The sequence below is a fragment of the Python bivittatus genome, unplaced genomic scaffold (genome assembly GCF_059951505.1).
Source record: "Python bivittatus isolate LINGU-HERP-01145 unplaced genomic scaffold, Pbiv_v1 ctg000350_np1212, whole genome shotgun sequence".
In the NCBI taxonomy this organism is placed as follows: Eukaryota; Metazoa; Chordata; class Lepidosauria; order Squamata; family Pythonidae; genus Python; species Python bivittatus.
The window spans coordinates 41,153,217-41,165,355 of NW_028277074.1; the positions used below are offsets into that span (position 1 = coordinate 41,153,217).

General features: G+C 38.6%; 1 protein-coding gene across 1 annotated transcript in view; it reads left to right on the top strand.

Moving 5' to 3' along the window:
* The window catches only part of HERC2 (HECT and RLD domain containing E3 ubiquitin protein ligase 2), a 110,697-nt gene that overhangs the window by 12,730 nt on the left and 85,828 nt on the right, over positions 1–12,139 (top strand). Inside the window, exons 5-15 of the mRNA XM_088145006.1 lie at positions 1,727–1,946; positions 2,251–2,351; positions 2,492–2,648; positions 3,474–3,584; positions 3,763–3,934; positions 4,720–4,893; positions 5,774–5,962; positions 6,542–6,693; positions 8,451–8,608; positions 9,576–9,689; positions 10,503–10,754. Of these exons, the coding sequence (XP_088001132.1) occupies positions 1,727–1,946; positions 2,251–2,351; positions 2,492–2,648; positions 3,474–3,584; positions 3,763–3,934; positions 4,720–4,893; positions 5,774–5,962; positions 6,542–6,693; positions 8,451–8,608; positions 9,576–9,689; positions 10,503–10,754 (1,800 nt within the window). The remainder of the gene's footprint in view (positions 1–1,726; positions 1,947–2,250; positions 2,352–2,491; positions 2,649–3,473; positions 3,585–3,762; positions 3,935–4,719; positions 4,894–5,773; positions 5,963–6,541; positions 6,694–8,450; positions 8,609–9,575; positions 9,690–10,502; positions 10,755–12,139) is intronic.

A 12,139-nucleotide genomic window follows, 5' to 3' on the forward strand; every position in this document is an offset into this window, starting at 1 on the left:
TTGCAAATAGCCATATGCTGCAGTATATTAACTTTGTTTACTCCTCAAAAACCTGCAGTGGTTACTGCCATAAGCCAGCTGGCTTGATTCTGTTATGTAGTTATATAGTTATATTTTATTGGCTGTTTTGAAAACCTTACGTCATTGTTTATATTTACTAAATCAAATGCAGGAAAATCTTATGTACTACCAGTTTGGTACAGGTAGTTCTCGACTTACGATCATTCATTCAGTGACTGTTCAAAGTTATGACAGCGCTGAATGAATGGTGGTTATGACTGGTCCTTGGAGTTCTGGCCATCCTAGCACCCCCATAGTCACGTGATCGCGAACTGGGTGCTTGGCAACTGGCTTGCACTTATGACCAGTTGCAGGATCCCACGATCATGTGATTGCCGTTTGTGACCTTCCCTGCCAGCTTCCTCAGAAAGTCACTGGGGATACTGGCAGGGAAGGTTGCAAGTCATTGAGGTAAATCTCCCCCACCTGCACACCCTCCCGAGCACTTCTGTGCTTGTGCTGCACCAGCCACTCATGCACCCTTCCTAAGCCTCGCCACGCCTCCCCTGCTACTTGTACGCCCCTGTGCACCCTCCCCAACCCTTGCTGCACTTCCCTTGCACACCCCCCCGCACCCTCCCCAAGCTTCGCCACGCCTCCCTCACAGCCTTGCACACCCTCCCCAACCCTCACCACACCTCCCTGGCACCCTCGTACATCCCTGTGCACCCTCCCTGAACCTCGCCGCGCCTCCCTCACAGCCTCATGCACTCTCATGCATCCTCCCTGAGCCTTGGTGTACCTCCCTGGCACCCTCACGCACCCCCTTGTCCCCTCCCCCACCCAGCAGCAGCCACTTACCTGCCTGCTGGCCTTCTTGCGAGCTGCCTGGCACTTGCAACTTCCTGCTGGCTTCCCCACTAACTTGGTTCTGGGAAACTGGCAGGAAGTTGCCTCCTCTAAAGACTGTGGGATTTGGTTAACAATGACAATTGGGACTGCAGGGATTGCTGTCACTAAGCACTCAGATTGGAGCTAACAAGCTCCTGTGGCTGTAACATCATCGGGCCAAATTTCCTGCTTGTTGTCCAGCATTACTGCACACCCTGACTTGGTTAACTAAAGGCAAAATTTCAGAAAGGCTTGGGTGGGGACACATCTATATTACTGAAGGTCCTTGAATGGCATAATCTTAGGTGGTTTTTTTTTTACTATAAGGTATTTTGCATTCTATTTCATTTTGTTGAACTATTTGAATACTGCAGATAAATATGGTTTAAACTACAGAAATGTAAACATAAATTAAATTGATTTGGTTTTATTACTTTTAGCTGTTGTAATATTGAGAATTTATGAGATACGCTGTTTAAAGTCTTGAGTTTATCATTGCCTGTAAATGATGAATGTGCCACTGGTGGTGTTGAGATTAGTGGAAGTCAAGAAAACATGATTTGTTAATTTTGTTGAGGAAATATCTGAAAGTACGTAAGAAAGGTTGAATGTAATCACTGCTAAACTAGGAGAAAGTCTTCTTTCTTAAATAGAAATTAAATAAATACAATAATGTCTGTGCCTTTCCAAAATATTGATTTAACACTACTCTCCATTATATTTTTGTTATTCCTTAACAATGAACTTTCTATAATTCAAAGTTATATTCAGTTTTTGAATAGTTTTATACGTTTTGCCAAGTGCATTACATATAATATTGTTACGTTTGTTGTAGATGCGAATGAGCTGAAAGAGTGCCTTTATGTACTTGTAAAGGAGCAGCAGGTCCTAGCCAAGAAGACTGCCACCACAACTCTCTCTGCTCTCAGGCTAAAACAGAGGCTTGCTATATTAGAACGCTATTTTATCGCATTGAATAGGAGTGTTCTTCTGGAGAATGTCAAGGTTAAGAGGAAAAGCAGCAATATCCCATTGCCCATGGTGGATAAGAAAAGGTAAAAGCGTGATGAAAGAAATCTAATCTGTCTCCCCCACTTATCCCAGTTCCATCCTGTAATAATACCATTAGGATTTTGTTTCTACACATAAGGAATTATTAGCAGTTTTGTTTTGTATGGTGTATGAATTTTTATAAAGCTTGGTCAGAATGGTAGCACATTGTTTCCTGACTACATACCAGACACCCTTATTTATTGTTCATATCTTTTGAGGCAGTTGGGTTTGAATCCTGGTTTTAACACTTTTTGGGGGAAGTTTGCATAGGATTTAAGGGATAATTCTTTAATTTCTCTCCTGTAGTCCTAGATCTGTAAGCAAAGGTGTTGAAGGTCTTGCCCGAGTAGGATCCAGAGCGGCCCTTTCTTTCGCATTTGCATTCCTACGGCGAGCTTGGAGATCAGGTATAAGTCACATGTTGAGTGCTACATAACTGTTCTAAATTTGCAGATAAGTTTTGGTGAAAAAAACCTAAACTTTCAATTGTCCCTGTTTTCCTGTGCTGTGACATATCTACTACAGCTAAAATACATTATATGCTTAGGTGAGGATGCAGATCTTTGCAGTGAATTGTTACAAGAGTCCCTAGATGCCCTACGAGCCCTATCAGAAGCATCCCTGTTTGATGAAGGAACAGTATCCTCTGTATGGTTGGAGGTTGTGGAGAGAGCAACTAAATTTCTAAGGTCTGTTGTAACTGGGTAAGTTTTCAAAATACTGTTTGAGCTTGGTCCATGTTTTAATAAAAGTCATGTTACTGAAACATTATTTTGAGACCCTTTAGCATGACATCATTTTTCTTCCCTCTTCGTTGGAATAAGTTGGAGTAGGCAACTTATTGTTTTTCCATATATTTTGAAGACTCCTTCCTAGGTGGCTTTTGGTAAATATTGGAATTATAATCCAAAACATTTAAAGCAGGCCTCACAACTTGTAGAGGGAAAACGGTCACATTGATAAATTAAAAATAATTGTGGGCTGCGAAGGAGTATGTGGTGTGCCAATCAGGTGTTTGGTGGTTAGTGGAATGGTGGCAGCGCTGGGGCTGGTGGGGAGGCATTGGAGGCACTTGACAGCATATTTTTCAGAATGGTGGAGGTGGTGAATTTACTGACTTTTTAAAGCTGTTGTGCAGCCCTGATTTACAGGGTAATAGGCTTCCTGCTCTAAACCTGGAATTAAATATTTCCATATCATTATTACTGCTTTAAATATAGCAACATAAGGAATGTTGAACTCTGACTTACATTTCTTCCTTTTCATTTTGTTGATATTCATGTCATGGACTTACCTATACATTTGTTCTGTAAATGAGGGTTGGCATAGTAGCAACGCTGTATTAATGGTCTGTATATAAAGAAATCGGAAAACTAGAATTAACAGTATGACCCATTGGTATTTAAATATTTTAGGGGAAAACACTGGATAATAGGATAGTTTTTATTTGCATATATCAAGATACTACGTTATATACTATATATGTGTGTGTGTGTTTGTAAGTCAGTATATTTCTGCTTTTAAATTAGAGACATCCATGGAGCTCCAGGTTTAAAAGGATCAGGAAGCATTCCACTGCAAGACCAGCACTTAGCACTTGCTATATTACTGGAATTGGCTGTTCAGAGAGGCACACTTAGGTAAATACTTTAAGAATTTTTTCTCTGCAGAGCCCAGCGACATTTGAACATAATGGCTTCTGTGACATCATGGGTAATATTTGTATGGGGGAGGGAATTTCTTGAAAAAAGTGAGAGAAATAGAAGTGATAAGATGTATTCCTCCATGCCTTCAATTTAGTGTCTGTTCGTTTTTCAGCCAAATGTTGTCTGCTGTGATACTGTTGCTTCAACTCTGGGATAGTGGTACAAGAGAAACAGATAATGAACGCTCAGCACAGGGAACCAGTGCCCCACTCCTTCCTTTGTTGCAGAGATTTCAGAGTATAATTTGTAACAAAGAGATGAACAATACCGAAGAGGAAATTCAGGTTTGTACTTCCGTGCTTCCATTTAGACTATGAGCATGCTCTTGGAACAATATTTATTTGTTTATTTATTTATAAGATTTATATAGCCACCCTCTCACCTAGTGACCCCATAAATATAAAAAACAATATGTTTTGAAAAAAGCAATTTTATAATGTAACCAAGGGCCCAAGAAACTGTCACACAGTCAAAATCCCATACATGCCAGACTCAATTAGCAATCTGGCCCCAACATCTATGGGGAAAGTCAAGTTTTCTGGAAGGTTAACGAGATTGGGGACTTGTTAACATTGGATCTTAATGGGGATCTGTTCCATAGGGCAAGCATCATGACTGAGAAATACAATTATTTCACTGATATTAATAGTTATACTTCAAATTGACAGTTAGTAGTGGGACCTATTTTAAATTGCATTTCATATATATCTGTAAATCATTTTTAACTCCTGAATGCAGTAAAAATAAAATAGAGGGAAATGAAAATTGAAGCAGTTCCATAGCTATTGTTGTAGTAGGGAAACAGGTATTATTGTGTACCCAACTGTTAGTTCTGTTGATCAGTTCGTGTACTGAATTTGTGATCTGCACAATAAATAAACTGTTAAGTGGGTATTTCTGGTAAAAAGATGGTATAAATCTTGTTATCATTTACAAGTGGAACCTTCATAAAATCTATAACTCATTAGCTAATGTATCTTCTGTTAAAAATGTTTAGCTCTGTAATATATAGCTTTAAACAGGCATCGCTTGAGGTAATGGATTTAAATGCTGCTTGTGTTTATTTTAGATGTTGGCTTATCCACTAAGTCCAAATGAAAACTTCCTAAGGTACCTAATACTGCCACAGGACAATGAGCTAGCAATTGATTTAAGGCAAACAGCGGTTGTGGTTATGGCTCACTTGGATCGCCTGGCCACTCCCTGCATGCCTCCTCAGTGTAGCTCTCCGACATCTCACAAGGTAATATACCTTAGTTATGGGTATTGGTTGGTACAGTAAATTGGATAAATTAAACTGGGGATGTGCTAAGGCTTATGTAAGGGACTTTGTCTATAGTGGATTTTTAAACTTTGCCTGGCTGTCTCTGTGCCATGCCATAAATTGCCTTTTATGTACAGTGGAACCTCGAGTTACGAATTTAATCCATTCCGTGACTCTGGTTGCAACTTGAATTGGTTGCAACACAAGGCAAATTTTCCCATAAGGTTTAATGTAATTACCGTTAATCCGTTCCGGTGTCCGCGGACCACGCGTCAGGGGCGGAAAAATGGCCACGGACCACGTGGAACGGGCGGAAAATGGCTGCGGACCACGTGGCACGGGCGGAAAAATGGCCGCGGACCATGTGGAACGGGCGGAAAATGGCCGCAGATCCAGTTCGTAAGTCGAGGCGAGTTCGCAAGTTGAGGTAAATTTTTGGGGCCGGAGCTGGTCGTATCTCGAAAAATTCGTAAGGAGGGGCGTTCATAACTAGAGGTACCACTGTACATCTCAGTTTCAAGAGCAGTTAATTGTGCTGTCTGGTGGGTTCTCTGAATTTCTTGTTTATGCTGCTTTGACTTTCTGTATGTTTTGTAATTGCTAGGTTATAGAGTACTGTCTGCTCTTCTAGATTCTTCTCATAATGATTAGATCAAACTAACAAATATGAACCAAGTCCCATATGCTGTCACTTATTCTAGTTTATTTATCTACCTATCTTTCTGAAGTCTCTGTAGGTGCAAATCTGAACCTAAGTGATAAAATGGTTGAAGCAGTGGAATCATTTATGCAAGATACTAATGCATTCTAGTTCAAGATTAATTCTTGATACTTTTTTAAACAATGAATTGCCTTCTAGGCTTCTTTGCAGGAGTTTATAGCATGGGGATTAATAGGATGGAAATATTACGCTAATGTCAGTGGTCCAATTCAGTGTGAAGGACTTGCCAATCTTGGAGTTATACAGATTGCTTGTGCAGAGAAGCGTTTTCTGATCTTGTCCAAAAATGGGCGTGTTTATACACAAGCCTACAATAGTGACACATTGGTAGGTGGTTTTTATTTACTTTCTAACTTCCTTTTATAACAATAAATAACATTCTTACTATAAAAACTTGAGGCTTCTAAGTAGAGAAATTGCCCTTTTCTCTTAGCTTTAAAATATATATCTGTTCTCAGATATTTTTACTGTTTCAGTTCATGTGTTCATGTCTTCTAACAATAATTCAAGCAAATTTAAGTGAATTTAAAGCACTGAAATATTTTTTTAAAAAAAGCTTCCATGGTGCTTCACTTCTGCTTCAGCATGTTGATGAGATTGGACCCTAAGATGAGGGATGGCTTCATCCAGCAGATTTGTGTACTATAGGTGTTGAACAGAAAATGAAAAAGAAATCCTTGCTTTAATGCCTTTGGAACATATAAATCAGGATATGTAATCATTGTTCCTATGTTGAATGTAGTTTGAGTCTTAGGATCTTAAATACACTTGAGTGAAAAATAGTTATGGAATTAGTTGTTGAAGATATGTTTTGAGAATATTCTATAATTTCTTTCTATAAGGATTCTTACTCTACTTTTTCTGCCATTCTGCAAGAGTGTTCTAATTGTGTGTGTTTATTTCCAGACCCCACAACTTGTACAGAGCCTTGCTTCTAGAAATATTGTTAAGATTGCGGCACACTCAGATGGACACCACTATCTGGCTTTGGCTGCAACTGGAGAAGTCTTCTCTTGGGGTTGTGGAGATGGTGGGCGACTGGGCCATGGAGATACTGTGTATGTATCTTAGATAGCTTGTGATGATAGGCCTGAATGTAAAACGCTTTCCACCCACTTGCATATATTGAGACTAGAACCAGTGCAACAATTACTGGAAACAAGGATTGTTAGATTAAAAAATAAACTGAATTTATCTGTTGTAAATGGGCTTGAGGTGTAGACGATATTAGACATAACTATGGGTGCCTTTAACAGCAACTTGGGAGAGGTTGGGCGCATTGCTGCTCTTGCCTATTGAGTGTTAACTCTTTTTGTAATGTCTCCCTTCACACTACTTACATCATTTCCATTCTGTCATTGGCATCTTCTCTGCAGTTTCTGCTAGGAGGAGGGAAGAGTGTTACTGTGTTTCTGTGGGTGATAGTGGCATATGTGTGAGAGAGAATGATTGATATATGCACATGGGGATTATTTAATTTTATGCATTAAAATGAATATAGGTAATTTTAGATAGGAGTTATTAATTCCATATCTTTTAATTTAACCTTGCTGTTTTTTAGAGTGTGGCTTTTGGTAGGTAGGTAGGTAGGTAGATACACACACACACACACACACACACACAAGAGAAAGAAGAAGGAAGGAAGGAAGGAAGGAAGTGAGCAAGCAAGCAAGCAAGCAAGAAATTATTTGCAGAAGGAAATGAAATCTCCACAATTGATTTCATTGGTTTCAGCTGGAGTTGACAAACTTAGGTTGGCAAGGAGGAGAAGCTAGCAGTGTCCATGATTTTTGTCTGGATTTATATCTTTTTCTGGTCTAATCTTCCTTTTTAGAGGGATTGTTTTAAACTCTGGATTGCCTTTTCCAGGTTAATATGATAATCTTGTTCCTATTTCAGTAGTGAAATAAAATGTTGACATATCATTGATGGGGAGCTTCCTGCTTCTGTTTTTATTTTTAGCATGCTAAATTAGCAGTTGCATTTCTGCTTTGTAATTCTGATGGACATTGATCTGTATTAGGTTCAGAAGAGGCAAAAGCTTGGAAGGCAGTAAGCCAAAGTGTGTGATTATATATTGGAGTGTAAGAATAAGTGATGAGGAGATGACTTTATTCCAAGCTTTTTGTTTCCCATTCTGAAAGAGAATGCTGTTTTTACAGAGAGAGCTTGAGAAATATATAGAATTGCAATCTGCGATTTTGAAACTTCATACAGAATTAAATGTAAGAAAATAAAGAACAGTAAATCAACGTTACCAGCATAATATATAAAATTTTGGGACGTATGCTAGAAATTTTCTCAATATTAAGAATATTAATTTATGCAGAACATTAAGTTAATGTATTTTGGGATACTCAATTATAGTCGTTCTGATTATAACTAAAACAACAGCATTTGCACCTATCCATTTTGCTATAAATTTCTGCAGCCGTACAGTTGAATGGTACATGAAGTCTCTCTAATGCAGCAGTGAAATCTTTGTATTAAGCATGAAACGTTTGATAAATATAGCATCATAGATTTGGAAGGACCCATTTAGACAATCAGGCAACTCCCTGCTCAGTGCAGGAATGCAAACCAACACATACTTTACAAGTGTCTATGTGGCTATTGCTTGAAAATATCCAATGCAAGGAACACTGAGGTTTTCTTTGAATAGCTTGTTTTTCTAATAGTAGGCTGCATTAGTATATAATACCTATTTTGATTTGTTTGTAGTTACTACTAGGTGAATAGTGTCTGTTGCCTTTTTATAACATATGGTCTGTTAATTCTGATATTTGTGCTTTCCTGCTCCACTCCCTTCCCCCAGGCCTTTAGAAGAACCAAAGATGATTTCTGCTCTTTCTGGGAAGCAGGCTGGAAAACATGTTGTACATATCGCCTGTGGAGGCACCTATAGTGCTGCAGTAACAGCTGATGGAGAATTGTACACATGGGGCCGAGGAAACTATGGCAGACTGGGTCATGGTATGATTCTGATATTTTCTTTAAAGCAGAGGATGGCAGCCTTTTTGGCATCATTAGGTTCCTCTCATGTCTCATGGTATGTGGGAATGACCTTGGGAGACAGGAGGAAGAGCTGCAGACTAGACAACCATCATGCAAAAGGTTTCTCAGCCTGCACAAACAGAAGGGGCGTGGGAAGTACCTCATAAGGGACCCTCCCTAGTTTTCGGGAAAGTAAAAGTAAAGGAGGGGAGAAATACTTTCAGACTTGCAAGGATCTGTTACGGTAACCTCACAGTAAAGGTAGTGTTAGTACCCATGGTTTGCCCTTCTTGTCTGGACTGCCTCGAAGGGCTGACAGCTCCCCCTTTTCTGCCTCTCCCATCGTTCAGTCTGGTGGAGCTGCAGGTAGTGTGCCCAATAGCACTCTGACAGGCGAAGGCATTTCTTTTCATTTTTTAGATGGGTGGATTTAAAAAGTGGAATGGGTACATCAAACCACGCTTAGGCATTAGTCATTTATTTTGCTGCCTGCCCCCCCAAATCACATCACTGAAAGTGAATAGTTTTGCTGCCAAATTCAAGTTTTGTGATGGGGGGGCTATTAAAATGGCCTCTGGGATCTGCATGTAGCCCGCAAACTGCTTTAACTTGTGAGTCAAGAGCAAGCAAGATGGCTGATGCCGTGGGCTGCAGTTAATGTGTTCGGGGACAGGGATAGCTTTGAGTGGCACCATTAAGCAAAATAAATCTGTTTATTGCGGAGCGTTCTTTTTTTTGGCAAGAGTTCTCTCTGTGTTTTTTAATGGATTAAAACTACTTAGAGTTTGCACCACTGTCTTTTGTGTTTCAAGGCTTAAAAGGGAAATCCGTACACTGATTCAAGCCATTTACAATCAGAGAGAGCCTGATCTCACTGTTGCTACTTCTGTGAATTTTGAGGTGACAAGATTTTAAATCTCTCACTATTTTTTTTGTTGTTCGGAAGGTTCCAGTGAAGACCAGACAATCCCAGTGTTGGTTACTGGCCTGAAAGGATTGAAAGTGATTGATGTATCCTGTGGGAGCAGTGATGCCCAGACTCTTGCTGTAACTGAAAATGGTGAGTAGCACAATCTGTAGCATTACTGAGATCATCAGATTGGGTGTGCTGGATAATTGGGCAACCATGTTTCTGTCTTTCCTACTTTTGGCTGGATTTATGTGTTGGATTGAATTGTATGTTTACCTGCTGTACAATAGTTTTATCCTAATTAAAATATTTATAGATTTCTTTTGGTCATAGGGTGCTTTAGGTGTTTTAGGAACAAATACTAAACTGTTAAAGAGTAAAATAAAAATTGTTAAAGAATAACAAGTATTGACAATAGCACATCCCCAAGAATAAAACCATGACTTAGCTGTTAAAAATTAGCATATGGTGATTTGAATAGAAATGTATTTCCTGTTTTTAGAAGCACAGTAATGAAGGAACTGATCTAGCTTTCAAAATGGAAGAGGGAGATTAGGCCAAAATTTGAATGCTGCACAGAAAAAGGTGTTTCCCTCATTTCTACCAAGCTGAAGTCTTTTGGTAGTGGGGCATAAAATGGTATAAAGTAAGATCAGGAAGCATTTTTAGAAGAATTTGCAATGTGTACATAAACAAGCCAGAATCTTAATTATATTTTCAATTACTTAGACTACTTCTATGTGAAGTACTATCCTTTCAGCTAGTAAAAAAATAATAGTAGAAATGTTGCTTAAAAAATTGCTTTCTTTTATGGAAACAATTGTGAATCTTAACATGTCACTTGAACAGCTATTCAGAATTATTTATTTCTACTTTCATATTGCTTTATTTTATAGTGTTCCATTGCCTGAAAGTGCAAGTATTGTCTACTAGTGTTACCCTTAATGAGATCTGCTTTTCCAGGTCAAGTATGGTCTTGGGGAGATGGAGATTATGGGAAATTAGGAAGAGGTGGCAGTGATGGCTGCAAAACTCCCAAGCTGATTGAAAAACTTCAGGACTTGGATGTTGTTAAAGTACGCTGTGGCAGTCAGTTCTCACTTGCCCTAACAAAAGATGGACAGGTATACTCCTGGGGAAAGGGAGACAATCAGAGGCTTGGGCATGGAACAGAAGAACATGTTCGTTATCCCAAACTGCTGGAAGGCTTGCAAGGTGAGTGAAGAGGAAACTGCCTAGTATGTTAATCTACAAATTGGTAGCTCCCAGAAATTGTTAACTGTTTGTCTGTCCAGGATAGACATTAAGTTCTCAAAGCAACGAATTTCAGTGTATGGAAGAATTCTTATTGAACAAGAGTCAATGTCATCTACCAAGATAAATCTTCTCTTACTGACCTTGTAAAGATTCTTTTGTTTTTAACGTGATAATAAGTTTGAATGTTGAACGATGTGGTTTATATGCTAGGATTCTTGTGCAGTTTGTTGGATTCCAAAGAACAAAGGGGCTCTGGAACACATCTGGACACACATCTAGCATTTCATGGCAGCTCTTAAACAGGGTTCTCAAACTTCATGATGCTGTAGCTCCCTAAAATGATAAATGAATGTGTGTGATTTCTCCATGAATGATTTCGTGAGAATTAGGGTTGGGCAAGAATTACACACACCACTTCCTTTGAATAATGAAATATTAATTTAAGCATCAAATAAAACAATGATAAAACCATACAACCTTACATTAAAAAATCCAATAAATGTTAAAGCCATTCTTTTTTTAATGAGAAGGAATAGCTTTACTTTTGCATAATTCCTGCAACCAGAGTTCAGTTTTGAGCCAGTCACTCTTTTTTCACATTCTACATTTGTTTTTTTTATCATTATTTCTCTTTATTACAGCAACTATAGAAAAACCTGATTCATACAACCTTCTGGATCAGAGGCACTGCCCAGTCCTGGTAGACATTGAATATTTTCAATTTCAATACACATTAAAGTGTATAGAACTGTTATAGTTATGAAATAAGAGGGGCCTTAATATGTTAAAGATAAAAGAAGCAAAGAGCAAGAATAAATAGACTGTTCTTTCAGTGGAAAAGGAGGCTTACTATATTGTAATAACAGTCTACACTAAAAATACAGAATTGGGTTCCACAGTTAAGTTGTTGGTTATTGATTTAGGTTGCTTTTAAAAAAGGGTTAGACAGATTTGTGATTATCATATCACAATGACTGTGTACTTTTTATAGACTTTTTGGAAGGTGGGTTATTTCTTATGCCCTATTTAGGGATTTTTCATAGCCATCTGGTTGGCCTCTGTCAGGAATGGCCTTGGCTTTTGGTCTGCTGCAATAAATATTAACTTCAAAAAGGAGGTGTTGAGCAGAGTACAGCAATGCTCCCAGAAAAACTTTGCCCAGGGAAAAAATACACACCAGCATGAGAGGTTTGCAAACTGCAATGTCCATATCTTGTTCTTCAAAGAAATACAGCCAGAAAATATATACTATCTGGTTGTTTATTGATAAAAATGCAAAACTTCATAAAATACAAGTTGTATACAAAATATAGGAAAAAACACTTCTTCTCATAAGTTCAGCA